This window comes from Mobula birostris, chromosome 26, assembly GCF_030028105.1.
Source record: "Mobula birostris isolate sMobBir1 chromosome 26, sMobBir1.hap1, whole genome shotgun sequence".
Taxonomy (NCBI): Eukaryota; Metazoa; Chordata; class Chondrichthyes; order Myliobatiformes; family Myliobatidae; genus Mobula; species Mobula birostris.
Window position 1 is genome coordinate 48,967,708 of NC_092395.1, and position 27,357 is coordinate 48,995,064.

General features: G+C 43.0%; 1 protein-coding gene across 10 annotated transcripts in view; it reads right to left on the reverse strand.

Annotated features, from left to right (window-relative positions):
• eps15l1a (epidermal growth factor receptor pathway substrate 15-like 1a) overlaps positions 1 to 27,357 on the reverse strand; it is a 475,482-nt gene that overhangs the window by 321,148 nt on the left and 126,977 nt on the right. For all 10 annotated transcript variants that reach the window (XM_072244311.1, XM_072244309.1, XM_072244310.1 and 7 more), the window contains 2 exons: positions 20,958 to 21,112; positions 19,789 to 19,945 (listed from right to left, as the gene is read on the reverse strand). In XM_072244311.1, coding sequence (XP_072100412.1) covers positions 19,789 to 19,945; positions 20,958 to 21,112 — 312 coding nt within the window. The remainder of the gene's footprint in view (positions 1 to 19,788; positions 19,946 to 20,957; positions 21,113 to 27,357) is intronic.

Here is a 27,357-nt window from a genome sequence, read left to right on the forward strand (position 1 = left end):
TTTAACATGGAAGTCAGAGACAACATCGTCATATGCCAAAACATCTGAAATACCACTCCACCATAAGCTCAGAGGAGCATTGATGTACTGAGCTGAAGGTTGGATGTACTCAATATCTGGTTTCCCTCCGCTTCAGGTTAAAGATAGCTGGTGGGCATAACACAATCTCATTCACTTAAATGATATCACCAACCTTAGTTAAAATAGTAAGTTCATGTAAGTGCCTGGCTTACTTTTCTTTATTTTTTATTATTAAGTTCCAGCAGTTTAAACTATAGAGAATATTTTAAGAATAATTACCAATTTTTCAAATTATTTATATTGGTTTGGAATGCTTTTAAATATCAATTCAAAGATCATTGACAGCAGTGGGTAGTGTTTTCTGAAGCCCAGACCTCTGAGTCTACCACTTTCGTCCTTGTTGCTGCCTGCCATATGCTTTCCCTCACAAGATCAATGCAACAGACCAAAACGTCAATTGCAACAAAAGAGCTCTACGTGCTGCTGTTAAAAAAGCAGGGTAAGAATGGGTAGTGGCTGCATCAACAACACCTGTCCAACATCCTATGAAAATAAATTTTAATAATGTCATCTAAGGTTTTTTATTTATCTTCCTAATCCTTGCATTGTATATTCGGTAGGAATCAACAGATTGAGTGACCTTGATTCCTGCATGTTCTCTTAGACAGGCTTCTTGATGACTGCAAAGAGGGAGAAGACAGAGCTTCATCAGCTGCAAAAGCAATTATGGAATAGCTCACCAGTCATTGGAAGACCTGTTCCTTTATGGTTATGCTACACAAGACAGAACCGTAGTGCTGCCAGTGGAGGGGAGTTAATAGGCATGTGTGAGAGAATAGATTATAGGAAGTGGAGTTTCTATGACCACCTGAATAGAAGTTAGCCATTACCTATCTCGTCAATGTCAAAATAGAGTGTGAAAGAAAAGAGATATCAACAAATTATTTCAACTCAAGGGTTCCCTCTAATGTAAGGTGTAGGCACTGCAGCCATTCAGTAGTGTAATCTAATTCCATATCAGATGAGCAGTTGGCCTCTAAACTCCTCAAACCTGCCCTGCTATTTACAAAAAAAGTTAGCAGGGTAGATCACCTAGACCCTCAAACATGCCCCACAATCCAATATTATCTCTAGGGGTCTCAACTGGACTTCTATGCCAGTTCCCTATTGTCCTCAATTCCTCAATCTTTCAAATACTTGTCTATCTCCACGCTAGATACGTTGAACAATCTAGCCTCCACCACATCCAGGGCAGAGAATTCCATTGAGTAACCACCCTCTGAGAGAAGAAATTTCTAAACATCTCAGTTTTAAATTATCTACCTCTTGCAACTGTCAGTATGATCATGGTAGATTAGAAAGATCAGTTAAGATCACGGTCAATCACATCTTGGTCTCAGTTCAAATTTCTTCCCTTTTCCCAAAACCTTTGAACCTGCGAAGTCAAAAATTCTGTCCATCATATCACTAAATACAGTCAATGTCAGATACTTGGGTTGTGAATCTGAATGATTCACCATCCCCAGCAGACAAAATCCCTCCCAGTCTCTATCCTTCTCCTGATTATGAAACAATGCTCCTAGTTCTGGGTTTAACCCTAAAGGGAACCATCCTCTCATCATTTACCCTGTCAAATTCCTTAGATCAGTGCTCACTCTTCGAAAAGGACAGGTTACACCTGAACTTGAGGGAGATAAATATCCTGGCAGGCAAATTTGCAAGAGCTGTTGGGGATGGGAACTAGAGTGATTTATGGGTACATGCAGCATGTAGAGAGGCTATGAGGAAGGACATGCAGTTAATATGACAATATTTTATTCGGTGTGAAGTGCTAACTGTGTTTATTTTAATTCAAGAAGCATCAGGAACAACGGTGATGAACTTAAGAACGTGGGTCAGTAGGATGTTGTGGCCATTATGAAGATGTGGCTGTCATAAGAGCAGAAATTCCTGCTGAATGTGCAGGGCTTTAGATGTTTCAAAAGGGACATTGAGGGAGGTAAAATAGTGGCATTGCCAATCAGGGATAGCAATAAGCTGCTGAAAGTGAAGACATTGTGGAGGAATTGTCTACAGAGTCAGTGTGCGTGGAAGTCAGAAACAGGAAGGGAGCTATCACTCTGTTGGGAGTATTCAGAATCAGAGTCAGGTTCTGGCATATGCCGTAAAATTTGTTTTACAGTAGCAAAACAGTGCAATACATAAACTATACATTAAGAAATTATGTGTGTGTATATATTTTACGACATATATACATACACACAGTTGCAAAAACAGCTTGAGAACCCTTTGCAATTAAATGGTTTTAAACATAGAAAATAGGTGCAGGAGTAGGCCATTCAGCCCTTCGAGCCTGCACCGCCATTTATTATGATCATGGCTGATCATCCAACTCAGAACCCCGCCCCAGCCTTCCCTCCATACCCCCTGATCCCCATAGCCACAAGGGCCATATCTAACTCCCTCTTAAATATAGCCAATGAACTGGCCTCAACTGTTTCCTGTGGCAGAGAATTCCACAGATTCACCACTCTCTGTGTGAAAAAGTTTTTCCTAATCTCGCGTCATCTAAGTTGCAATAATAGACAAACACAATCTGCCTATACTAATAATACACAATTGTTCTTTTCATGTCTTTACTGAACACACTGTTTAATCATTCAGTCCAAGCTAGAAATAGTATGTGAACCTGTATATTTAACAACAACTGGTAGAACCTCCTTTAGCAGCAACAACCTCCACCAAACGTTTCCTGTAACTGCTGATTAATCTTGCACAACGAGGAGGAATTTTAGACCATTCCTCCATACAAAACTGTTTCAGTTCATCAATATTTCTGGGTACCTTGCATAAACAGTCCTCTTCAGGTCATGCCACAGCATCTCAATTGAGTTAAGGTCTGGACTCCAAAACACAAAATTTTCTTCTTTTTAAACCATTCTGTGGTTAATTTACTCTTGTTTCTCGTATCATTGTCTTGTGGCATCTTCTAACTTCTATTACGCTTCAGGTGACAGACCACTACCCTGACATTCTATAAAATGTCTTGATAAAATTTGGAATTCATTGTTCCCTCAATGACTGCAAGCATTCCAGGCCCTGAGGCAGAAAAGCAGCCCCGAACCATGATGCTTCTTCCACCATGGTTCACAGTTGGGATGAGGTTTTGGTGTTGACTTACAGTGCCCTTTCCCCTCCAAACATAGCGCTGTGTATTTCTGCCAAAAAGTTCAACCTTTGTCTCATTTGTCCACAGAACATTGTCCCAGAAGCATTGTGGAACATCAAGGTAGTCTTTCACAAGTTTGAGAAATGTTGATTTTTGAAGAGCAGTGGTGGTTTCTCCCATGGTGTCCCTCCATGAAAATCATTCTTGTTTAGGGGACACATGCACAGTGACTTTAGCAAATTCTAGAGTTTTCTGCAGGTCCTTTGCTGTTACCCTTGGGTTCTTTCTCACCTCTTTCAGCATTGCACATTGTGCTCTTGGTGTGACCTTTGCAGGACACTCACTCCCAGGGAGGCAGCAACAGCACTGAATGTCCTCCATTTGTAGACAATTTCTATTACTATGGACTGATGAATACTCAGCTCTTTCGAGATGCTTTTGTAGCCTTTTCCAGCTTCAGGCATCTCTACACTTCTTCTTCTAAGGTCCTCTAAAAGTTGTTTTGGTCGAGGCATGGTGCACATAAATAGATTTTTCTTGAGAACAGTGGCCTCTGTCAGTAACCTGACTTTGCATGTCTACAACTCACACCTCCAATCTCATCTCATTGATTGGAACAGCTGATTCCAAATAGCTCTTGGAGAAGGCATTACCTCAGAGATTCACATACTTTTTTGAACCTACACTGTGATTGTTTAAATGGTGTACTCAGTATTGATAAGAAGTACAATTGTTTGTGTGTTATTAGTTTAGGCGGATTGTGTTTGTCAATTATTGCGACTTAGATGAATATCAGACCACATTTTATGACTAATTAAATCAGAAAACCAGGTAATTGCAAAGGTTCACAATCTGCACCTTGTAAGGCATGAAAATGCCCGATGCAGGCGTCTCATGGTCTGCGTCCATGTTCTCTCCCAGAAACTTATGCTTGCAACTGTATTTTATGTCTATTTAAATAAATAGTGCAAAACGAGACCAAAAAAGAAAAAAGGATACTGAGATAGTATATGTGGGGTCATTGTGCATTCAGTAATCTGATGGCAGAGGGGAAAGGCTGTTCCTAAAATGTTGAGTGTGTATCTTCAGGCTCCTTCCTGTACCTCCTCCTCGATGGTAGCAATGAAAAAAGCAAGTACTGGGTGACGTGAGTCCTTAATGATGCATGTCACCTTTTTGAGGCAGCCACCGCCTTTTGAAGAGGTCCTCAGTGCTGGGGAGGCTAGTGCCCATGATGGATCTGGCTGAGTTTGCTACTCTCTTCAGCTTTATCTGATGCTGTGCAGTGGCTTCTCCATACCAGGTGGTGATGCAACCAGTTAAAATGCTGTCGACAGTACATCCATAGAAATTTGCGAGAGACTTTGGTGACATACCAAATCTTCTCAAACTTCTAATGAAACATACCCACTGTCATGCCTTTGTTGTAACTGCAGCAATAGGTTGGGCCCAGGTTAGACCTTCAGAGATATTACCACTCAGGAACCTGACATTGCTCACCCTCTGAGAACTGGTGTGTGTTCCCTCAACTTCCCCTTCCTTAAGTCCACCATCAATTCTTTGGTCTTACTGATGTCCCCTACGAGGTTATTGTGGTGACACCACTCACTCCTGTGTGCCTCCTCATCACCGTCTGAAATTCTGCCAACAATAGTTGTGTCATGACAGACTTGAGTGGAGCACCAACACAGGGCCAGAGTCGCCTCTACTTCCTGAGGAGACTGTCCTTTGGAGTATGCAGGCCTCTCCTTCACATGTTCTGCGAGTCTACTGTCGCCAGTACAATCTTCTATGTGATGGTGCACTGCAACAAAAGCATCAACACGGGTGATGCCAACAGTGTCAATAAACTGATTAGACAGACTGGCTCTGTTTTAGGAGTCAAACTGGACATACTGGAGGCTTTAGAAGAACAAAGGACCCTACAGAGAATCCTTGCAATTCTGGAAAATGTTCCTCATGTCATCTTGGCTGAACAGAGGAGCACTTTCAGTAATAGACTAAGACGACTGCTCCAAAGAGCACTAAAGGGTCATTCTTACCCTCAGCCATTAGGGTCTATAATGAGTCAACCTATAGCCAGGGAAGTGATGACCCCACCCCCACCCCCTGTTAGACTGTTTGTGGTAACTTATTTTTTATTCTTTCTACTTCTCTTCTAATATTTATATCTGTGCACTTGTAATGTTATTGTTGTACTGTATTTTCCTTTGGGATTAATAAAGAATCTATCTATCTATCTATCATTGCAAAATGTATAGATGATGTTTGAGTAGTGCCGAGCCAAACAGTCATGGGTGTGAGAGAATAGAGAAGTGGGCTGAGCATTCATCCTTGAGGTGTGCCACTGGTGATTGTCAGCGAAGATGAATTGTTATATCCGATCCGCACTCACTAAGGTCTCCCGATGAGGAAGTCAAAGTTCCAATTGCAGGGGGAGGTACAGAGGTCCAGGTTTCAGAGCTTTTGATTCGTACTGAGGAGATGATGGTGTTGAACATTAAGTTGTAATCAATACACAGCAGCCAGACATGGGTCAGTATTGCTATTGCTCAGGTGATCCAAAGCAGAGTACTGAGCCAGTGAGACTACATCCGCTGTAGACTTATTGCGGCGATAGGCAAATTGCAATGAGCCCAGGACCTTGCTTAGACAGGACTTGACCCTGGCCATGACCAACACTTAATCACAGTAGATATGGGTGCAGCTGGGGAAAGGTCATAGAGGCACCCTGCTCTTTTTGGGCACTGGTATAATTGTCGCCCTTCTGAAGCAGGTGGGAACCTCTGACTGCAGCAGTGAGAGACTAGAGATGTCCTTAAACAGTCCTGCCAGTTGATTGGTACAGCTTTTCAGTAACCTACCAAATACACCATCAGGGCCTGATGCCTTGCAGGAGTTCTCCCTCCTGAAAGGTGTTCTGACATTGGCCACCGCCACAGGGATCACAGAGTCAGCAGATACTGCGGGGATTCACACAGGTGTAGTTTTACTTTCCCTTTCAAAGTGTGCATAAAACATGTTGAGCTTATCTGGGAGTGAAACATCATAGCCATTCATAATGTTAGGTTTTTATAGTCTCTCCCCCACCCCCTCCAAATAGCAGCAAAGGCAGATTTTGGAAAGGTACAAAAGGTACAAGGTTGTTGTCATGGGTGACTTCAACTTCCCTAATATTGATTTGCACCTTCTTAGTGCAAAAAGTATAGAAGGGGCAGAATTTCTTAGGTTTTGCAGAAAAGATTCCAGGCACAATATGCTGACTCAAAGAGAGGCATGCTGGATCTGGTGCTAGGCAATGAAACAGGTCAGGTGTCAGACCTCTCGGTGCAAGAGCATTTTAGACAGTGACCACAGCTCTGTGGCCTTTAGAGGGGTCTTCACGAGGGATAGTAGCAAACAGTGCGGTAAAGTATTTAATTAGGGAGGAGGAATTATGGCAACACACATCAAAGTTGCTGGTGAACTCAGCAGGCCAGGCAGCATCTCTAGGAAGAGGTACATTCGACGTTTCAGGCCGAGACCCTTCGTCAGGTCTAACTGAAGCTAGTAAGAGATTTGAAAGTGGGAGGGGGAGGGATAATTCCTCATGTTTGAGGGGGAATTATGATGTTATTAGGCAGTAACTTCGGAGTATAAATTGGGAATGGATGTGCTCAGGGAAATGCACAATAGAAATGTGGAGGTTGTTTAGGAAGCATGAGCAGGCCTTGGCAAGCAGAATTAAGGAAAACCCCAAATTATGTGAAGAACAGGATGACTAGAATGAGAGGCAACCAATCAGGGATAGATGAGGAAATACATGCCTGGAGTCAGATGAGGTAGGTAGGTAGATAGGTAAAGCTACAATGGGAAGCTAGGGAAGAGATTGCTACAATTTTGCCAATGATTTTTGCATCCTTACTGGCCACAGGATTAGTGATTAATCTGTCTGTCTGTCTAACTAGCTAGCAATAACTACATCAATTAGGCTGGCCCATCAAGCCACACCACCCCAGCAACCTCACACCCCCGATTCACCCTAACTTAATCATGGGACAATTTACAAAGGCAAAGTAATCCTTGCAGTATGTCTTTAGAACATGGGAGGAAACCGGAGCACAAGGGGCAAACCCACACATTCCACAGGGAGGACTACAGATTCCTTACAGATTGGCGCCATTGAATTCCAAACACCAGAACACCCCAAGCTGTAATAGCGTCATGTTAACCGCTATGCTACTGTGGATGATTGGAGGGTAGTAAATGTTATTGGTTTGTTCAAGAAAGACAGTAAGGATAACCCTGGAAATTATAGATCAATAAATCTTACTTCTGCTGAAGGGTCTCAGCCCAAAATATTGACTGTTTACTCTTTTCTATATATGCTGCCTGGTGTTCTGAGTTCTTCCAGCATTTTGTGTGTATTACTTTGATTTCCAACATCCGCAGATTTTCTCTTTGTTTGTGAGCCTTACTTCAGTGGTGGGTAAATTATTGGAGGTTTTTAGATATTAGATTTACATGCATTTGGAAAACCATAGTCTGATCAGGGATAGTCAGCATTGCTTTGTGAAAGGGAGGTCATACCTCATGAGCTTGACTGAACTCACTGAAGATGTGACAAAGCGCATTGGTGTCAGTAGAGCAATTGATGTGGTGTATACAAATTTTAGTAAGGTATTTGATAATGTTCCCATGGTAGGTTCATTCAGAAAGACAAGAGGCATGGTATCCAGCAAAACCTAGCAGTGTGGGTTCAGAATTGGCTTGTCCACTGAAGGCAAAGGGTGGTTGCAGATGGGGCATATTCTGCCTGAAGGTCGGTAACCAGTGGTGCTCTGCAGGAATATGTTCTGGGACCCCTGTTCTTTGTGATTTTTAGAATTGACTTGAATAAAGAAGTGGAAAAGTTGATTTGTAAGTCTTCAGATGACACAAAGGTCGCTGGAGTTGTGGATAGTGAAGGTTGTCCCCATGTTACAATGGGACATTGACCAGATGCAGAGCTGGGCTGAGAAGTTGCAAATGGAGTTCAACATATAGAAGGTACAGGAGCCTCAGGACTCACACTACTACGTTCAGGAAGTGTGAAGTGATTCACTTTGGAAGGTTTTGAAGGCAGAATACAGGGTTATTGGCAGTATTCTTAGCAGTGGGAGAAACAGAGGGATCTTGGGGTCCAGGCCCATAGATCTCTCAAAGTTGCCGAGCAAGATGATAAGGCTTGTTAAGAAAGCACATGGTGTGTTCACAGTAAATTTATTATTGAAGTACATATACGTCACCTATACAACTCTGAGATTCACTTTCTCATAGAACATAGAATTGTACAGCACAGTACAGACCCTTTGGCCCACAATGTTGTGCCAACCCTCAAACCCTGCCTCCCATATAAGCCCCCACCTTAGATTCCTCCATATTCTCACTGGCACAGCCTGTTGGTTAAGGGGCAATAACTTTTCCTGAACATAGTGGTGTGAGTCGTGAGGCTCCTGTACCTTCTACCTGATGGCAGCAGCAAGAAAAGAGAATGACCTGGGTGGTGGGAGTCCCTAATGATGGATGCTGCTTTCCTGTGACAATGCTCTATGTAGATGTGCTCAATGGTGGGAAGGGCTTTACCTGTGATGGAATGGGCTGCATCAACTATTTTTCGTAGGATTTTCTTTTCAGGGGCATTGGTATTTCCATTTCCATATCAGGCAATGATGCAGCCAGGCAATGATGCAGCCAGTCAATATACTCTCCACTACACATCTATATAAGTTTGTCAAAGTTTTGTATGTCATGCTGAATCTTCGCAAACTTCTAAGTAAGGAGAGGCACTCCCAGGCTTTCTTCATAATTGCACTTACATGCTGGGCCCAGAACAGATCCTCTGAAATGATTACACCAAGGAATTTAAAGTTGCTGACTCTCTCCACCTCTGATCCTCTCATTATTGGCTCAAATGGCTGATCACTCCAGCCAGTTGATCAGCAAACCCCTTTAGTGCTCGACCAGTTACACCATGTGGGCCGGATGCTTTCCATTAGTTCAACCTCCTGAAGGATGCTCTCAGATCAGCCTCAGAGACTGAAATTACAGGATCACGGGGACCTTCATTAGCTGAGGGATTGAGTTCAAGAGCCATGAGGTAATGTTAAAGAACTACAACAGCCTGGTTAGACCACACTTGGAATATTGTGTTCAGTACAGGTCACCTCAGTTATTGGAATGATGCGGAAGTTTTAGACGGTGCAGAAAAGATTTACCAGGATCTACCTGGATTAGAGAGAATACCTTATGAGGATAGTTTAAGCAAGCAAGGCTTAGTTCTCTTTGAAGCGAAAGAGGATGACAGGCAACTTGATAAAGGTTTACAAGAGGGTAACAGGCATAGATTGAATGGATGGCCAGAGAATTTTTTCCAGGAGCAGCAATTACGAAAACAAAGGGACATAATTTTAAGATGAATGGAGGAAAGTATACGGGGATTGTCAGAGGTAAGATTTTTTATTTACACAGAGAGTGATGAGTGCATGGAATATCCAAACAGGATAGAGGCACATACATTAGGGACATATAAGAAACTCTCAGATAGGCATGTGTTGCCCTTAAGGCATTTATTTGACTTTGTTGCGTCTATGTTTTAAATGATTTGTTTGTAACTGTTTTCTAGTTAAAGGTTGATAATTATGTTATAGTATAACAAAGGTAAATTCACAGTCTACAGTAATCGCGGCATGTGATGACGTCACCTCCAGTTTCGCCGTGTCTTGTGTGTAACCTCCGATTCAGAGAAGGTGTGAATGCGGGTGCCATGTGTGCAGCATGATCATGAAGAGCTCCGTTTCTACCCACAAAGAAACATTATAGAAGCAACGCCGTAAGTTCATAAGAATGTATTTGAAGTAAAAATATTAACACGGTTTCTGTTAAGGAAGCGGCGGTTGGGGCGGCGCGTGTGACAGCTTTTCAATTTCAAACGCGGGGTGGGCTCGAGCCCGGCGGTGGTTTGACAGGACCCCCCTTGCCCCCTACTTGGGGCAGCTGGAGACACTCACTAAAAGAAGAGAGCGCACGTGGTTTCCAGAATGAAACAGAAGCTGTATATGTTTGTATTTTTTCAATCAACAGTTTTCACCAAACGATGTTAATGTGGATGAGTGAACAGTAAATGGTTAACCTTACTGCGACTCTGTCTTCATTGGCTCCAGTTTAACTTGGTGTTTAGTCAGAGTTTCAACACACTGCACGAGAACACTACAGTGAAAAGGCGGAATCATTCAGTGTTTCGTCAAGTGGTACGATGGCTTCGCGATCAAGCATCAAGTCACTTGCAACCAGCGCCAACAGCAGTAGGACATGGACAAGTGTGGCTGCCCTCGCAAGAGCTAAAGCAGAAGCTGCCAAGGTGCGAGTGTCATACACTAACCAAGAAGCAAAACTGAAAATGGAAAAGGCTGCCAGAGAAGAGGAAATCCAGTTGGAAAAGGCAAGGGTAGATACAGAGTTAGAAGTGATGACACTACAACGAGAAGCTGATGCGGCCGCGGTGGAAGCACAAGTGTTGGAAAACGCTGAAGAAATGCTCGTTCTAGACGAAGCAGGAAAATCTATGTCAGGAAGGGCCAAATTGGAACACACCATCTCAAATTGACCTGCAGATTCATTCTCCCTCTCCATACTTGCCTGTTGGCATCCCATCTCATGTGAAATCACAGGGAAGCTTTGTTGCATCGCATCCACCTGGGGAAGACAACTCACAATTGCAACCTTGCCACAAACTCAAGTATGAAAGGGCTGACTATGAATACTTCCAGACACCAAACTTACCAGATCCGGCGAGATCAGAGGCAAAGACTGAAGTCAGAACATCAAATCACATCATGAATATACACGCTCAGTCATATGTTCCCCAACATATTCCTTCAGCTAGCACGCCACTTGCAGCAGAACCCTTGGTACAGTATTTAGCTCGACGATACCTCGTCAATTCAGGACTGTACCAATTTGACGATAAGCCTGATAATTACTGTGCGTGGTACCCCTCATTCACCAGTGCCACCGGCGGAGTCCAGCTCACAGCAACCCAACAGTTGGACCTTATGACTAAATGGCTGGGAAAGGAATCAAGTGAACAGGTGAAACGCATACGCTTAGTGTACATCAGCAACCCTAAGCTAGCCTTACACGAAGCATGGGAGAGACTGCGGGACTGCCATGCGGCCCCTGAAATTATTGAGAGGGCACTATTTGAACGACTGGACAATTTTCCTCGGGTGTCAGCCAAGGACCACACTAAATTACGAGAACTCGAAGATTTACTCATGGAGACTCAAGGTGCTAAAGAAGACAGCTATTTAACTGGCCTGCCTTATCTGGATACCTCACGCGGAGTTGGACCAATTGTGGACAAGCTTCCATTTGGGATGCAGGAAAGCTGGGTGTCTATTGGCTCAGAGTACAAGGAAGAGAACGGTGGTCAATTCCCTCCCTTTGAGTATTTTAGTAGGTTTGTGTGCAAGGAGGCAAAGAGGCGAAACGACCGTAACTTCATGAATCAAAGTAGCATCACAACTCACACCAACCCAGTCAAACCCATTTCGAACAATTTTTTCATCAATAAACCTGTCTCAGTGCATAAAACCGAAGTCTCCGCAATCAACGATGACCCTAGCAAGAATTGTCCATTGCACAACAAACCCCACTCCCTCAAAAAGTGCAGAATATTTTGAAACAAACCTTTTGACAAAAGAAAGGCCCTTCTCAAGGAAAAAAGAATATGTTTTAAGTGCTGTTCCTCTACCTCCCACCTCGCTAAAGAGTGTACGTTCCCCGTAAAGTGCGCGGAATGTAACAGCACTAATCACAATGGAGCCATGCATCCTGGCCCGTCACCGCAAACTGCCAAGGCTCCTCCACTCCCACAAGAGGATGGCGGAGAGGGAGAGCATCACTCTGATACAACTATTGTCAGCTCGAGCTGCACAGAAGTTTGTAGTCCAGGTCAGTTGAGCCGTTCGTGCTCAAAGATCTGCCTCACTGAGGAATACCCTAAGGGAGCCAAAGACAAGGCCATCAAAGCCTATGTAATTCTGGGCAACCAGAGCAACCGCTCACTAGCGAGACCAGAGTTCTTCGAGTTGTTCAGCGTAAAGGGTAATCCATTCCCATACTTCCTTAGAACTTGCTCTGGCATCACAGAAACATATGGCAGGAAGGCAGAAGGCTTCCAGCTCGAGTCGCTGGATGGCAAAGTTGTCATCAGTCTCCCTCCACTCTTAGAGTGCAATGAGATCTTAAATAACCAATCCGAGATTCCAACGCCAAGTGCAGTGCTACACCAGACCCATCTCCACCACATTGCCAAGCACATCCCAGAACTGGATCCTGAAGCAGAAATACTCCTGCTACTCGGACGAGATGTTCTTAGGTTGCACAAAGTCAGGCAGCAAGTCAATGGACCACACAACGCCCCCTTCGCCCAACGTCCGGATCTGGGCTGGGTGGTGATAAGGGAGGTGTGCCTTGGCAACGTACACAAACCTACAGTTAACACGCTCAAGACTAATGTGCTAGAGAGAGGCTGCCATTCAATTTCTCAGCCCTCCACAAGTGTTAAGGTGTATCAAGGAAGCACAACAAAGGCACAAGCATAGTAAAGGAACTGAGAAGACACTGGGACAGTCAGTCTTCGCTCATACTAAGTACAATAATAAACTTGCTCCATCGGTGGAAGACCCCATCTTCTTAAAAATAATGGACACAAAGTTTTTTTAGAGACGAAGCGAACAACTGGGTCACCCCACTACTAATCAGAGTACCATGCCAGCACTTGCTAAACAACAAAGAGCAGGCAGTCAACCGGTTCACATCTTTACAACGAACCCTGAAAAGGAAACCTGAGACCAGTTACAGAGGTTGCTCTACTTCTACCTAAAGACTGATCTAGAGGCTAAAGTTCTATACCATGTTTATAGTGACCTCACAAAGTTCAGGCGGGGAGTGTGTTGCCCTTAAGGCATTTATTTGACTTTTTTGGGTCTACGTTTTAAATGATTTGTTTATAACTGTTTTCTAGTTAAAGTTAAAGGTTGATAATTATGTTACAGTATAACAATGGTAAATTCACAGTCTACGGTATATCGCGGCATGTGATGATGTCACCTCCAGTTCAGAGAAGGTGTGAAGGTGGGTGCCATGCGTGCAGCATGATCATGAAGAGCTCCGTTTCTACCCACAAAGAAACATTATAGAAGCAACGCCATAAGTTCATAAGAATGTATTTGAAGTAAAAATATTAACGCGGTTTCTGTTAAGGAAGCGGCGGTTGGGGCGGCGTGCGTGCCAGCTTTTCAATTTCAAACGCGGGGTGGGCTCAAGCCTGGCAGCAGTTTGACGGGACCCCCCTCGCCCCCTACTCGGGGCGGCTGGAGACACTCGCTAAAAGAAGAGAGCGCATGTCGTCTCCAGAATGAAACAGACACTATATATGTTTGTATTTTTTCAATCAACAGTTTTCACCATACCACGTTAATGTGGAAGAGTGAACAGTAAATGGTTAACCTTAATACGACTCTGTCTTCATTGGCTCTGGTTTAACTTGGTGTTTGTAGTCAGAGTTTCAACACACTGCACGAGAACACTACAAGGCATGTGGATGATAAAAAATGGAGGTCAATGTAGGAAGGAATGGTCAGTTTGATCTAAGAATAGGTTAAAAGGTTGGCACAACATTGTGGGCCAAAAAGCCTGTACTGCGCTGTAGTGTTCAATGTTCTATATTCTAAATGTCAATGTACAGGTCCAAGCTACTCAATATTTCCACCAAAGTCAAACCACATATTCCAATAATTAACCTGCTGAACCTTCTCAGATCTATGTAATTTCAAATTTCATTTCTCAATTTAACATAGCTTTGTCAATTTGCTTACACACACATATATAGGGAGACATATATAGATTAAGCGGGAGACCATACGGTCCTTTTCCATGCTGTCCCACCCAATGGCTCCATAACTTTGGAATTCTACATTCTCATCCACAGTTTAAAGTGTCATTTTTCATCGTTAACAAGTGTGGATATCTGATGCTCTGGATAACAACCTTTCTATTCATTATCTTAATTTGCTTTTAAATATTATGAATAGTGGTGGCCTCAACACACATTGTTGCAGTACACCATTGTACTCACATCAGATCAATCTGAGCATCTGCTAGTTACCCCTAGTCTATCTCAGCCAATTTCCTAGCTAGATCAATATTAACAATTATAAGAATAAGAGCAGGAACAGGCCCTTATATTCCTCAAGGCAGCTCTACCATTCAATAAGACTACGCTGGTCACCTCCCTCAGAAACCTATCCTACCAAAAATCCCTTTATAACCTAGAAATTGAATGATTTTCTTTTATTCAAAATATAATCAATGACTTGAACTCCCAGAGCTAGAAATTCACGGGTAGAAAATTTCACACAATTACCAGCCTCCATCAAGAAATTCTTCTTTATATCAGTCCTAACTGACCTATTATTTTGAGACTGCACCCAGGTTCTTGCCAAAGGATCAATCTTCCTTTATTTGCCTAATCAAATTCATCTGGACCCTGATGAAGTGTCTCGACCATTTATTTCCCTCCATACATGCTGTCTGACCCACTGAATCCCTCTTTTGTGTTGCGTCTGAAATGAATCCCAAAAGAGAACGCAAGATAAAGATTCCCATTATAGTACTAAGACAAATGAAGGTGCATATAGGGGGGGAAAAACTCATTTAGGCAGCATGAAAGAGCTAAACAAGTTTAGAGAGATTATTGAAGGATTTGAAGACCAAGGTTTTAAATTAAATCTACTGACTTTAGAGAGAGTAAGGTCATGGAACAAAGAAGACTCATGACTTACCAGGAGTGCACAAGAAAAATGCATGGAGCTAAGTTTTAGAAAGTCTGAAATACGCGGTACGGATGATTGAGAGGCAAAAATAAAGTACTCAAAACTGGGGTATAGAAATTTAAGCCGTGCAGGTTAAGCACCCTTTATCCCAAATTCTAAAATCCAAAACTTCAGAAATCAGAAATCTTTTTCTGAGCGCTGACATGATATCACAAATGGAAAGTTCCACGAGGTGCTGGGAAGATTCTCAGGTGATGCACAGGTAGGTCTCCACACACCACAGACAATTTCTGAGAAATTACCTCATATATGTAATACACAGAAGTTAATGAAAATAGAAAGACTACATGAAGTGTAAAATGAGGATCTTGATTAGGTATTGAAAGTCAGCATTGAAGTGAACACAGCCATTTAACGGTGTGCTGATCATGAAACAAAGATCTATCAAAATGAACTGAAAATTGAAGGTAATGAGATCAGCTGGTTACAGAAATTTAAGAAAAGGCACAGCATTAAATTTTTAAAGATATGTGGTGATAAAACTTCTTGCTGATCAAGAAGCATCAAAGAAATTCATTGATGAGTTTGCCAAGATCGTCACTGATGAAAATCTAATACACTGAACAGCTTCATCAGTACATGAGTAATGAACAAGTATAAGACACAGTCTGCTTACCAGTAGCACATAAGTTCAGTCCGGAATGATGGTAATGTCAAACAGAATCAGGTTTAATATCATCAGTGTATGTCATGAAATTTACTGCCTTTGCAGCAGCAGTACAACGCAATACATAATAATAGAAGAAAATGTGAATTAAAGTAAATTTAAATAGTTACATTAAATAAGTAGTGCAAAAACATAAACAAAAAAGTAGTGATGTAGTGTTGAAGGGTTCAATGAAATTGGATGACAGAGAGGAAGAAACTATTCCTGAATTGTTGGGTGTGTGCCTTCAGCCTTCCATACCTCCTTCCTGATGGCAGCAATGAGAACAAGGCAAAACCTGGGTGATGAGGGTCCTTAATGATGGACGTCACCCTTTTGAAGCATTGCTCCTTGAAGACGTCCTGGATACTCGAGGTTAGTGCTCATGATGGAGATGACTAAGTTTACAACTCTCTGTAGCTTATTTCGATTCTGTGCAGTAGACTCCCATACCAAATGGTGAAGCAGCCAGTTAGTTAAAATGCTCTCCATGGTACATCTGTAGAAATTTGCGAGTGTCTTTGGTGACATAATAAGTAATAATAAGCACTTTATTGATCCCGAGTCAGAAATCTTTTGTTACAGCAGCAACATTTAAAAACATATTTAGCTGTGTGCAGACTTAACTAACAATACAGAATGATATACAAAATAATAATTTACCAATCTGCAATAATAATGTACAAATAATAAAACAGAGACTATTGCACAATGATGTGTGTTCTCCTGTCGCACAAGGATGAACTGCTGTATATACTGTTACGTACCCCGTAACTGGGTTGCCAAACCAGCAGAAATGGATCACTCAGTTGGAGTCTGGATTACTAGAACTAAGAAAGTTTTATTAAAGAAACAAGCAACACAGTAATCGAAAGGATAATAAATGCAACAGTTCAGCAATGATAAACACACATGTGCACAGAATTAAGATAACAGCATCAATCAAGCTCTATCGTTGTCTAGGGGTAAATGACCAAATTTCAAAGTGACACAAAAGTTCAGTCCAATTTAGTTCAGTTCGCAGTAATCGTTGCCATGGCGATGCGACAACGTGGGGGGAGGGAGAGAGAGAACAAATGATCATTCAGAAACGGCTTCCACTCACAGACCGGCGATATTGCTCACAAGTAGCTTTCGGGCGGGTCCTTTGTGATGTCACCTGAGGTCACCCGACTGTGACTCCCTCCTCCAGATGCGGTCAATCCTCTGCAGTGAACCTGGCACCCAATCGAGGGTGGACACACACCGGGTTCCCGCTGATTGTACCTTTCCACCCTGTGCGTTTATGGTCCGGTACTTCCCACCGACTCGTGAGAGGCGCACCGCTTCCAGGGTCTCGTTACCTCGGGTGTCGTGTGTGTTGCCTTAGCGAACCTGTCCCTTTTTATCCCCCTGCTGAGGTATCGCCTGTCCATCACTTCAAACAGTTCAGGGTTCAAAGGGGGAGCCGCTCCAGACAGCTCTCTCTCCCGTCCCTCCATTACACACCTCCAGATCGCCTGTCCATCACTTCAAACAGTTCAGGGTTCAAAGGGGGAGCCGCTCTAGACAGCTCTCTCTCCCGTCCCTTCATTACACATCTCCAGATGCTGCTTCATTGTTCCTTATCTCTCCTTCCCCTGAGGACAGGTGGCAGACCAACTGCTGATCTCACAGGACAGCTAACATCTATGTGTATTCTCGTCACAATACTTATTGCATTTGGTGGGAAAGATTTTCTGTAACAATCCTTGTGACAGCAGAGTTGAATGAGTCTGTTCAAAAGACTGCTCTGCTGCTTATCCAGTAGGTCATGGAGAGGATGTGTCAAATTGTCCATAATGGATAACAATTTGGACATACCAAATCTCCTTAAACTCCTAATGAAATATAGTCGCTGTCATGCCTTCTTTGCAACTGTATTGATATGTTGGGTGCAGGTTAAATCCCAAGAGATACTGACACCCAGGAACTTGAAATTGTTCGCTTTTTCCATTTCTGATCCTCTATGAGAACTGGTGTGTGCTCTCTCGGCTTTCCTTTTCTGAAGTGCACAATCAGTTCTTTGGTCTTACTGACACTGATTGCAAGGTTGTTGCTGCGACACCACTCAACTAGCTGATATGTCTTACTCCTGTACACTCTGTCATCACCATCTGAAATTCTGTCAGCAATAGTTGTATCGTCAGCAAATTTATAGATGGCATTTGAGAAATTTCTAGCCACACAGCCATGTGCGTAGAGAGAGTAGAGCAGTGAGCTAAGCACACATCCCTGAGGTGCGCCAACCACTGACTGTCCACCTGGGTGCCTAAGATACTGATAGCTTACCTTTCTGATGGTTCAAAGTACACATTATTGTTTCATGCACAAAATTATTAATTTAAATTATTAAAAATATTCTATAGAACTAATTTGAGGGCATATGTATAAGCTGCATATGTAATGTAAACGGAGGAGGCCACATCAGGAGCACTGGATGCAATAGGCGACCCCAGTAGATTTGCAGGTGAAGTGTTGCCTCATCTGGAAGGACTGTTTGTGGCCCTGAATGGAGGTGATGGAAGAGGTGTATGGTCAGGTGTACGAACTTCATATCTTGACATTTATTTATTGTGTTACAGTATGGGGTAGGCCTTTCTGGCCCTTCAAGCCATGCTGCACAGCAACTCACCAATTTAACACTAGCCTAATATAGGACAATTTATAATGACCAACTAATCTACCAACTGGTATGTCTTTGGACCATAGGAGGAAACCACAACACCCCAAGAAAATCCACACAGTCATGGGGAGGACGTTCAAACTCCTACATGCAACGTCAGGAACTGAACCCGGGTTGCCTGTACTGTGAAGCACTGTACTAACCTCTACTCTACCATGCCACCCCATGGGTTACGGGATCCCATCCCCAAGGTATCTCATTATACAGATGCAAATCTTACAAAATCTGACATCCAAAACACTTCTGGACCCAAGGATTTCAGATAAGAGGTGCTCAACCTGTACAAGAGTTTTAGCTGTGGGAGGACTCCAATGGCTGTAAATGTGTATTATTACAGTAATCAAGCTGGTACAGAATCTAAATAAAATCTCAGGTAAATATTAAGCACTGGTTTAACAAGGGTGTTAACTGGTTTAACAATCTCATGCAAATAATATTTATGACTGGAATCAAAGATAATAATACTGCCCTTCCAAGTGCTGCAAATGGGATTGGACTATGCTGTGATGAGATGATGGGGCAAATAGTCATTTTGGTATCATAAATTTCCTATGATCTTATTTTATAAAGCGCAACTTCCTCAAGACTAAAAACTGTGTCAGTTGTAATCAGGCAGATTTAAGATTATTGAGAGAGGCACACTTCACATCACTTCACTTGCCTTGCAGTGCACAATCGTTCATATATCATTTGAGACACAGCTGTCAGAGATCAGACATGATTCCCACTCCCGTACACTCTTCCAAAGAGTCTACTAAAATTATGAGGTTTCGTTAAAATAGATCATTGTTAAGCTGCAGCACACACATTCCTTTCACCATTCCAAAGTATTCGTAATGGTTCCAATAATAGTGATTTATATCACAGTGCCCAAATGCAATATCATTTCAATGCAAACTTTATTCTGTGGGACAGAAATGATGCTTGGATCACTATAGGTCAATGTTCAAATAGACACTGAGCAAATATTTTGCAGCTATCAATCAACTATTGAATTTTCAGTGAAATTATTTGCACTGGAATCTGAATCTTGGCTTTCAAACAAAGATTTATTAATGAAGCATTATGCTGGGTTCACATCCCAGTCCCAATCTCAACATACTAAGATGAAGTTAAAACAAACACCAGCTCACTGTTGATTAGACATAAAAGTTTGTTCACCAATATTTTGCCCTTCATTATATTTTCATGGTCCATCACTGGTACGATGTTTCAGCTTGAGCTTTCATGCAGATAAATGCCCCAAGTAATGAAATGTAACAGCCCATCGTGATGTGCTTAAAGCAAAACATAACTCATCAACTCATATTAGGGTTTGAAAAATACTTACAGATACTGGCGTAGTCCTTTCTGATGGTGGGATCATGTCTGGCGTCAGCACCTGGGGAGGGTCAACCCCTTTGCTAACCTTCTGCTGGATAAGATACATTGCTAAAGCGAACTGTTCCCTGTTCAGTTTTCCCATTTGTTTTGTGTCAGCTAGGGCCCTGTTGGAAAAGAGTTTACTTAGTAAGTGCAGCCTCACCAATACAACAACAATAATGCCATCATATTTAATACCAAACTATTAAAAAAAGCTATACAATGATAAAACATAACAATGTAACAGAAAACCAATCCAGTTGTAGTCTGCACTGACAAACAGAGGAAGTAGCCAAATAAATTGTTTGCAATGGTTCCAGTTTCAGCTACATTGCTATGGATTCCTCTCTCTTCAATAAGTGATAAAGAAATCAAATTCAGTTACTGTATCTCAGTTTAAGTCTCTCCCAGCTTAAGCGTCATTAGACACAGTATGGGAACCTTGCTGAAAATTCAAATTCAAATTCATTGGGGATGAAACTAGCTTATATTTAAAAACCTTTATCTTCCCTCAAAAGCTCATTTTGCAAGATAAAAATGGAATGTAAAGCAGTTCTAGCTAGTGGATTTCTCTATCAATGTTGGATGTGCTCTTGTACCCAACCATAGCAGAATCCAATTAGAGTGCTATATAAAAGTTCGTATTCAACTGGTTGTAGATTGTTCCTTTAGCGGAGCAATGACAGATGAAATTCAATCCTGAGAAGTATGACCTGATGCATTTTAAAATAACAGTAAGATAAACCCAGTAATAGAGAATATTAATGAAAAGAGGGGTCTGGGAGTACAAGTCCTTTGATCACTGAAAGTGGGAGCACAGATAGATAGGATGGTGAACATAGCATGTGGGATGCTAGATTTCATCAGCCGTGGCACAGGAGATAAGAGTAGGGACGTCACGTCAGTAGATACATTATAAAAGATAGGTTAGGGCACAAATGAAGTCCTATGTGCAGCTCTGGTCAACACACTGTCAAAAGGTTGTGTTTGTGCTGAAGAAGGTGCACAAGGATGTTGCCTAGATTACAGCATTTCAGTTTTAAGGGAAGGTAAGATGGTCCAAGTTTGTTTCCTCTAGAATGCAAAATTATGAGGGGAGATGACAAAATCATTTGATATGAATTTTATGTCTCTTACCATACGTGAGCCAAGATATTCTGATGAAGTGCAGATTGCATGAAGATATCTTTTACTTCCAATCCACTCACATACCCATCCAGATCCAAGTCTATTTTGAGGAAGATGTCATCATATCGCATCTTGTCATTAGTTGGCACAACCCAATTTATTGGCTGCAACAAACAACATTATTTTCCAGATCATTACAATGTAATCACAATGTATAAGTAATCCAGCATTAGCAATCACAAATCATCAGAGACCTGAGAACAGCACTGCCTTTATTCAACAACTATTCAATTGACTGCAGTACCAAGTATCTGAAGGGACTGCTCCCACATCAATACATATGTTTGTAATGGGACTGTGACAGCACAAAGGTCATGAATTAACTTAGTCAAATGTGTACCCATAAGAAGCATTATCCAATTGAAACTCTACTGATTTCACTAGTATTTTCCCTGTAATGCAGTAAGTATAGCTTTATTATACATTTACAAAACATGGTTCAGTTATCCAAGGTCCTGGAAACTGCCATAACAAAAATTAAAGGTCATCTTCTATAGCACACTCTAGTGGAAAGTCTGAGAAGAGCTTTGACAGAGCACCAGGAGTAAAGCATCTGAAGATTTCTTAGCCAAGGAAGAAAATATTTCCATAATCAACGTGATAACCGAAACTGCAGAATAAATCACAGCTATTGTGTCAGCATCAAAATGTTATACTTCTCTAAATGCTTGGTACAATCAAGTAGAATATATCATTACAAATTCCATTATAGAGGCCTAACTTTAACTCAGGTCTACAATTACAGGACTGATCAATATAACACAATAGCAAATAAACTACATAATTGATTTGGCAAATATCCACACCTTCACTTACTTATAATGATGTGGATGGAGGCAATTCAGCCCATCAGATCAATGCCATTTTGTCCTCCACCCAAGGGAGCAATTCCATTAGCCTCATTCAATCAAAAACTACTATAAATGCTCAAAAAGCTTTTGTTCAAAGTCCTGATGAAAGTCATCAACCTGAATTATTAACTCTGTTCTATTCACAGATTCTGCCTACTTGTGTTGCACATCCAGCGTTTTCTGTTTTCGTTACATTGATTATGCACCCAATTATCTTTAGGGTAGGATAGGGGTTGTCTATAGGTGGGTCTTCAGGTGGCTGTAGAATCTGATCCAGGATCCACATACTCTGTTGCAGTATGGGTAAGAGTAAGCAGTGGCTGCGGTTAGTAGCGGGTTTCTTGGTTGTTCAGTCTCTCTTTTTGCAGCTACCACTTGTTCTCTGCGGTACAATGGAGGTCATCCTCCTGTAGTATAGATTTACTCAAGATGTATCTATTGTGCAATGACTTCCCAGTTTTTAGATGTTATGCTGAATTTCTTCAGGCCAATTTTGATGTTATCTTTGAAGTGTTTCCTTTGCCCACCAGGAGCTTGCTGATCTTCCTCAGTGATTTCAGCTACCTTTTGTAGATGGTCCATGATTCAGCACCACACAGTAATGTAGTTAAGACACCTGTTCTATAAACCAAGTTTTGTTTGGACCTTCAGGTCACGGTCTTCAAAAACTCTTTTCTTTAATCTAGCACTAGCACTATTCAGACTGTGGTTGATCTCTGAGTGGATGTCTGCTTTTGAGAAGAGAATACTGCCAAGGTAGGGAAAGTGGTCTACATTTTCAAGGGCAAAACCCTTTATGGAGGACTGGACAAATGGCTGGTTAGGAAGTAGCTAATATATGACCTATGCCTTTTTTATATTTAAGTCAGGACCTAAGCCCCCAGGCCCTACATGCCTTGCAAAGACATTCAAGATGCACTGGAGATCTTCTTCAGAGCATGCTGCATCATCTGGATACTGATGCTCCATGACGGTGGTGTTATCACCGATAGTGATGGTAGATGTTCTACGAGAATGAATAGCAATCCTGACTAATTAGCCATGGTTGCTCTGTACTCTACAGCCCCAAAGTGAATTACAGCATAAACAGTGAAGGAACAAAAACTAAAGGATTATCCAAACACTTCTCACAACTTTTGCAGCCTTTTTAAAATCTGGAAATTCTGAAAATCTTCAGCTGATTAGACAGCCTATAATAGGCAAGTCATGCCTAGTGAATCAGATTTACTAAGGCCATGCATCAGGAACACATGAGAAAACCCTGCTTAAGTGACTGAAGGAAGGAACCACCTGACAAACTACCCCAACTGCTCATCATTAGCCATCATCTGCCATACATGCAGTTTTCACATTGGTCTCATTAGCCATTAAAATTCGACAAACCAGGAGTGGACTAAAGTAACCCTCAATCCTGAGGGTTGGTTTAAGGAGACTGATATTTACTTAAAAACATTTTTAAAAAGCATTTGACATGCCCTCACAAGATACTGCTACCTTACGTTGAAACTCATTGAATTGAAGGCTAACTATTAATCCAGTTATGCATTTGGTTGAGACACACCTTTGCTCCAGCTGCAATAGGCAGGATTTCCTGGTGGCCAACTATTTTAATTCTACTCCCTATTCCTATTCCATGAGCAACACCTCATATTCCATCTGTGGAACCTCCAACCTAACAGCATGAATATAGATTTCTCTAACTTTTGGTTACTGCTCCCCCTTCTCTCTTTCTCCATTCTTCATTTTGGCTCCCCTCTTACCCCTCCTCTTCTCACCTGCCTTATCATCTCATTCTAGTGCCCCTCTTCCTTTCCTTTCTCAGATGATCCACTCTATTCTCATGTCATAGAGTTGTTCTTCTTCAGCTCTTTACATTTTCCTCCCAGATTTTCACTTCATTCTCCACTCCCCCTCCTAATTTTCTTCCCCCTCACTTGGTTTGTGTTGGGCACGTGGCCAAGTGGTTAAGGCATTTGTCTAGTGATTTGAAGGTCACTAGTTTGAGCCTCAGCTGTGGCAGCGTGTTTGTGTCCTTGAGCAAGGCACTTAATCACACATTGCTCTGGTCTGTGCAAGGAGTGGCGCCCCACACAGTCTTCCAATCTGCGCCTTGTAAGGCATGAAAATGCCCGACGCAGGCCTCTCATGGTCTGAGTTGACGTTCCCCCCTCCACTTGGTTTCATTTATCACCTGCCAGCATGTACTCCTTCTACTCCATCCGTCTTCTTATGCTGGCTTCATATATATCCCAGTCCCTATATGGGGTGTCAACCAGAAACATCGTCTGTTTATTCTGCTTTATAAATGCTGCCTGACTTGATGAGTGTGTTCCACTGAATTTACAGCATCTGCAGAATCTGTTGTGCTTATGACTTGGTGGAACAAAGGTGCCCAAAGAGTTATATGTACGTTCAAGGACAGTACTGAAAATAGTCATAGTCATACTTTATTGATCCCGGGGGAAATTGGTTTTCGTTACAGTTGCACCATAAATAATTAAATAGTAATAAAACCATAAATAATTAAATAGTAATATGTAAATTATGCCGGGAAATAAGTCCAGGACCAGCCTATTGGCTCAGGGTATCTGACCCTCCATGGGAGGAGTTGTAAAGTTTGATGGCCACAGGCTGGAATGACTTCCTATGATGCTCTGTGTTGCATCTCAGTGGAATGAGTCTCTGGCTGAATGTACTCCTGTGCCCACCCAGTACATTATGTAGTGGATGGGAGACATTGTCCAAGATGGCATGCAACTTGGACAGCATCCTCTTTTCAGACACCACCGTCAGCAAGTCCAGTTCCATCCCCACAACATCACTGGCCTTACGAATGAGTGTGTTGATTCTGTTGGTGTCTGCTACCCTCAGCCTGCTGCCCCAGCCACACAACAGCAAACATGATCGCACTGGCCACCACAGACTCGTAAGACATCCTCAGCATCGTCCGGCAGATGTTAAAGGACCTCAGTCTCCTCAGGAAATAGAGATGGCTCTGACCCTTCTTGCAGACAGCCTCTGTGTTCTTTGACCAGTCCAGTTCATTGTCAATTCGTATCCCCAGGTATTTGTAATCCTCCACCATGTCCACACTGACCCCCTGGATGGAAACAGCGGTCGCCAGTACCTTAGCTCTCCTCAGGTCTACCACCAGCTCCTTAGTCTTTTTCACATTAAGCTGCAGATAATTCTGCTCACACCATGTGATAAAGTTTCCTACCGTAGCCCTGTACTCAGCCTCATCAACCTTGCTGATGCATCCAACTATGGCAGAATCATCAGAAAACTTCCGAAGATGACAAGACTCTGTGCAGTAGTTGAAGTCCGAGGTGTAAATGGTGAAGAGAAAGGGAGACAAGACAGTCCGCAGTGGAGCCCCAGTGCTGCTGATCACTCTGTCGGACACACAGTGTTGCAAGCACACATACTGTGGTCTGCCAGTCAGGTAATCAAGAATCCATGACACCAGGAAAGCATCCACCTGCATCGCTGTCAGCTTCTCCCCCAGCAGAGCAGGGCGGATGGTGTTGAACGCACTGGGAAACTCAAAAAACATGACCCTCACAGTGCTCACTGGCTTGTCCAGGTGGGCATAGACACGGTTCAGCAGGTAGACGATGGCATCCTCAACTCCTAGTCGGGGCTGGTAGGTGAACTGGAGGGGATCTAAGTGTGGCCTGACCATAGGCCGGAGCAGCTCCAGAACAAGTCTCTCCAGGGTCTTCATGATGTGGGAGGTCAATGCCACCGGTCTGTAGTCACTGAGGCCGCTGGGGCACGGCGTCTGCAGCACAGGGACGAGGCAGGATGTCTTCCACAGCACAGGAACCCTCCGGAGCCTCAGGCTCAGGTTGAAGACATGGCGAAGTACTCCACATAGCTGAGGGGCACAGGCTTTGAGCACCCTGGTACTGACACCATCCGGTCCTGCAGCCTTGCTTGGGTTGAGACGTTTCAGCTGTCTTCTCACCTGTTCAGCTGTGAAGCCCGCCGTGGTGGTTTCGTGTGGGGAATGGGTATAGTCATGAGAGCAGGGTGGGGGACTGTGAGGAGGGGTAGGAGGAGAGAGTGGAATATGTGTTGGTTGGGGGCCAACAACAGATGAGACCCATGTGGAGAATGGGCAGGGGCCACAATGTCAAATCTGTTAAAGAACAGGGTAAGTTCGTTGGCCCTGTCCACATTGCCTTCAGCTCCTCTGTTGCTAGTTTGCCAGAACCCAGTGATGATCCTTGTCCAACTCCAGACCTCTCTTATGTTGTTCTGCTGGAGTTTCCACTCAAGCTTCCTCCTGTACCTGTCTTTAACCTCCCTGATCCTGGCTTTCAGGTCCCTCTGTATTGCCCTCAGCTCCTCCCTATTTCCATCTCTAAACGCCCTCTTTTTAGCATTCAGGATGTCCTTAATGTCCTTTGTTACCCATGGCTTGTTATTTGAACAACAAAGGACAGTTCCTGTCAGAACATTGCAGTCCACACAGAAGTTGATGTAATCAGTGATGCACTCTGTGAGCCCATCAATATCCTCTCCATGTGGCTCACAGAGTGCCTGCCAGTCTGTCACCTCAAAACAACCCTGGAGCGCCTCATAAGCCTCCTCTGACCATTTCCTCACTGTCCTCGAGGTTGCAGGTTTACTCTTCAGCAGAGTCACGTAGCAGGGTTTTAGATGCACCAGGTTGTGATCTGACCTTCCCAATGGGGGGAGGGGACAGGAGCTGTATGCATCCTTAACATTAGCGTACATCAAATCCAGAGTCCTCTCCCCTCTGGTTGTACTGCTCACATACTGCGTGAAGTTGGGCAGTGTTCTAGCCATGGTAACATGGTTGAAGTCACCCAAGATGGTAATGAGGGCACTCGGGTGCTGGGTTTGTAATCTGGCTATGATGGTGTAAATGATGTTACACGCAAACGTCGGGTTGGCAGAGGGAGGGATGTACACAACCACAATTGCATGCGAGATTTCCCTTGGCAAATAATATGGCCGGAGTCCAACAGCAAAAAGTTCAATATCCGGGCTACAAACACGTTCCTTGATCGTAATATGACCAGGATTGCACCATCTGTTGTTTACCAGCACAGCAAGCCCCCCTCCTTTACACTTACCGCTCTCAGTGCAATTCTGGTCAGCCCGAACGGTCTGGAAGCCCTCTATGGAAATGCTTTGATCGGGTATGTCCTCGTGCAGCCACGTTTCAGTAAAACACATAACACTGCTCTCCCGAACTGGTCTCTGACTCCTGACAAGCGCCGTCAATTCATCCATTTTATTACCCAGCGATCTCACATTGCCCATGATGAGAGAGGGGAGACATGGCTTATAACTTCTCTTCTCCACAAGGCTCTGTTGTCTCGACCCGGTCCTCTTCCCTCACCTTTTTGATCCCCCTGTGCATCCTCTGTGTGTTTTCCTCCAGATTTCAGCCGGGGTGTCCGCCACTCTCTTTGCTAAACCGATCGGCATAAGCGCAATCAGCTGGTCCCTGGAATAAACAA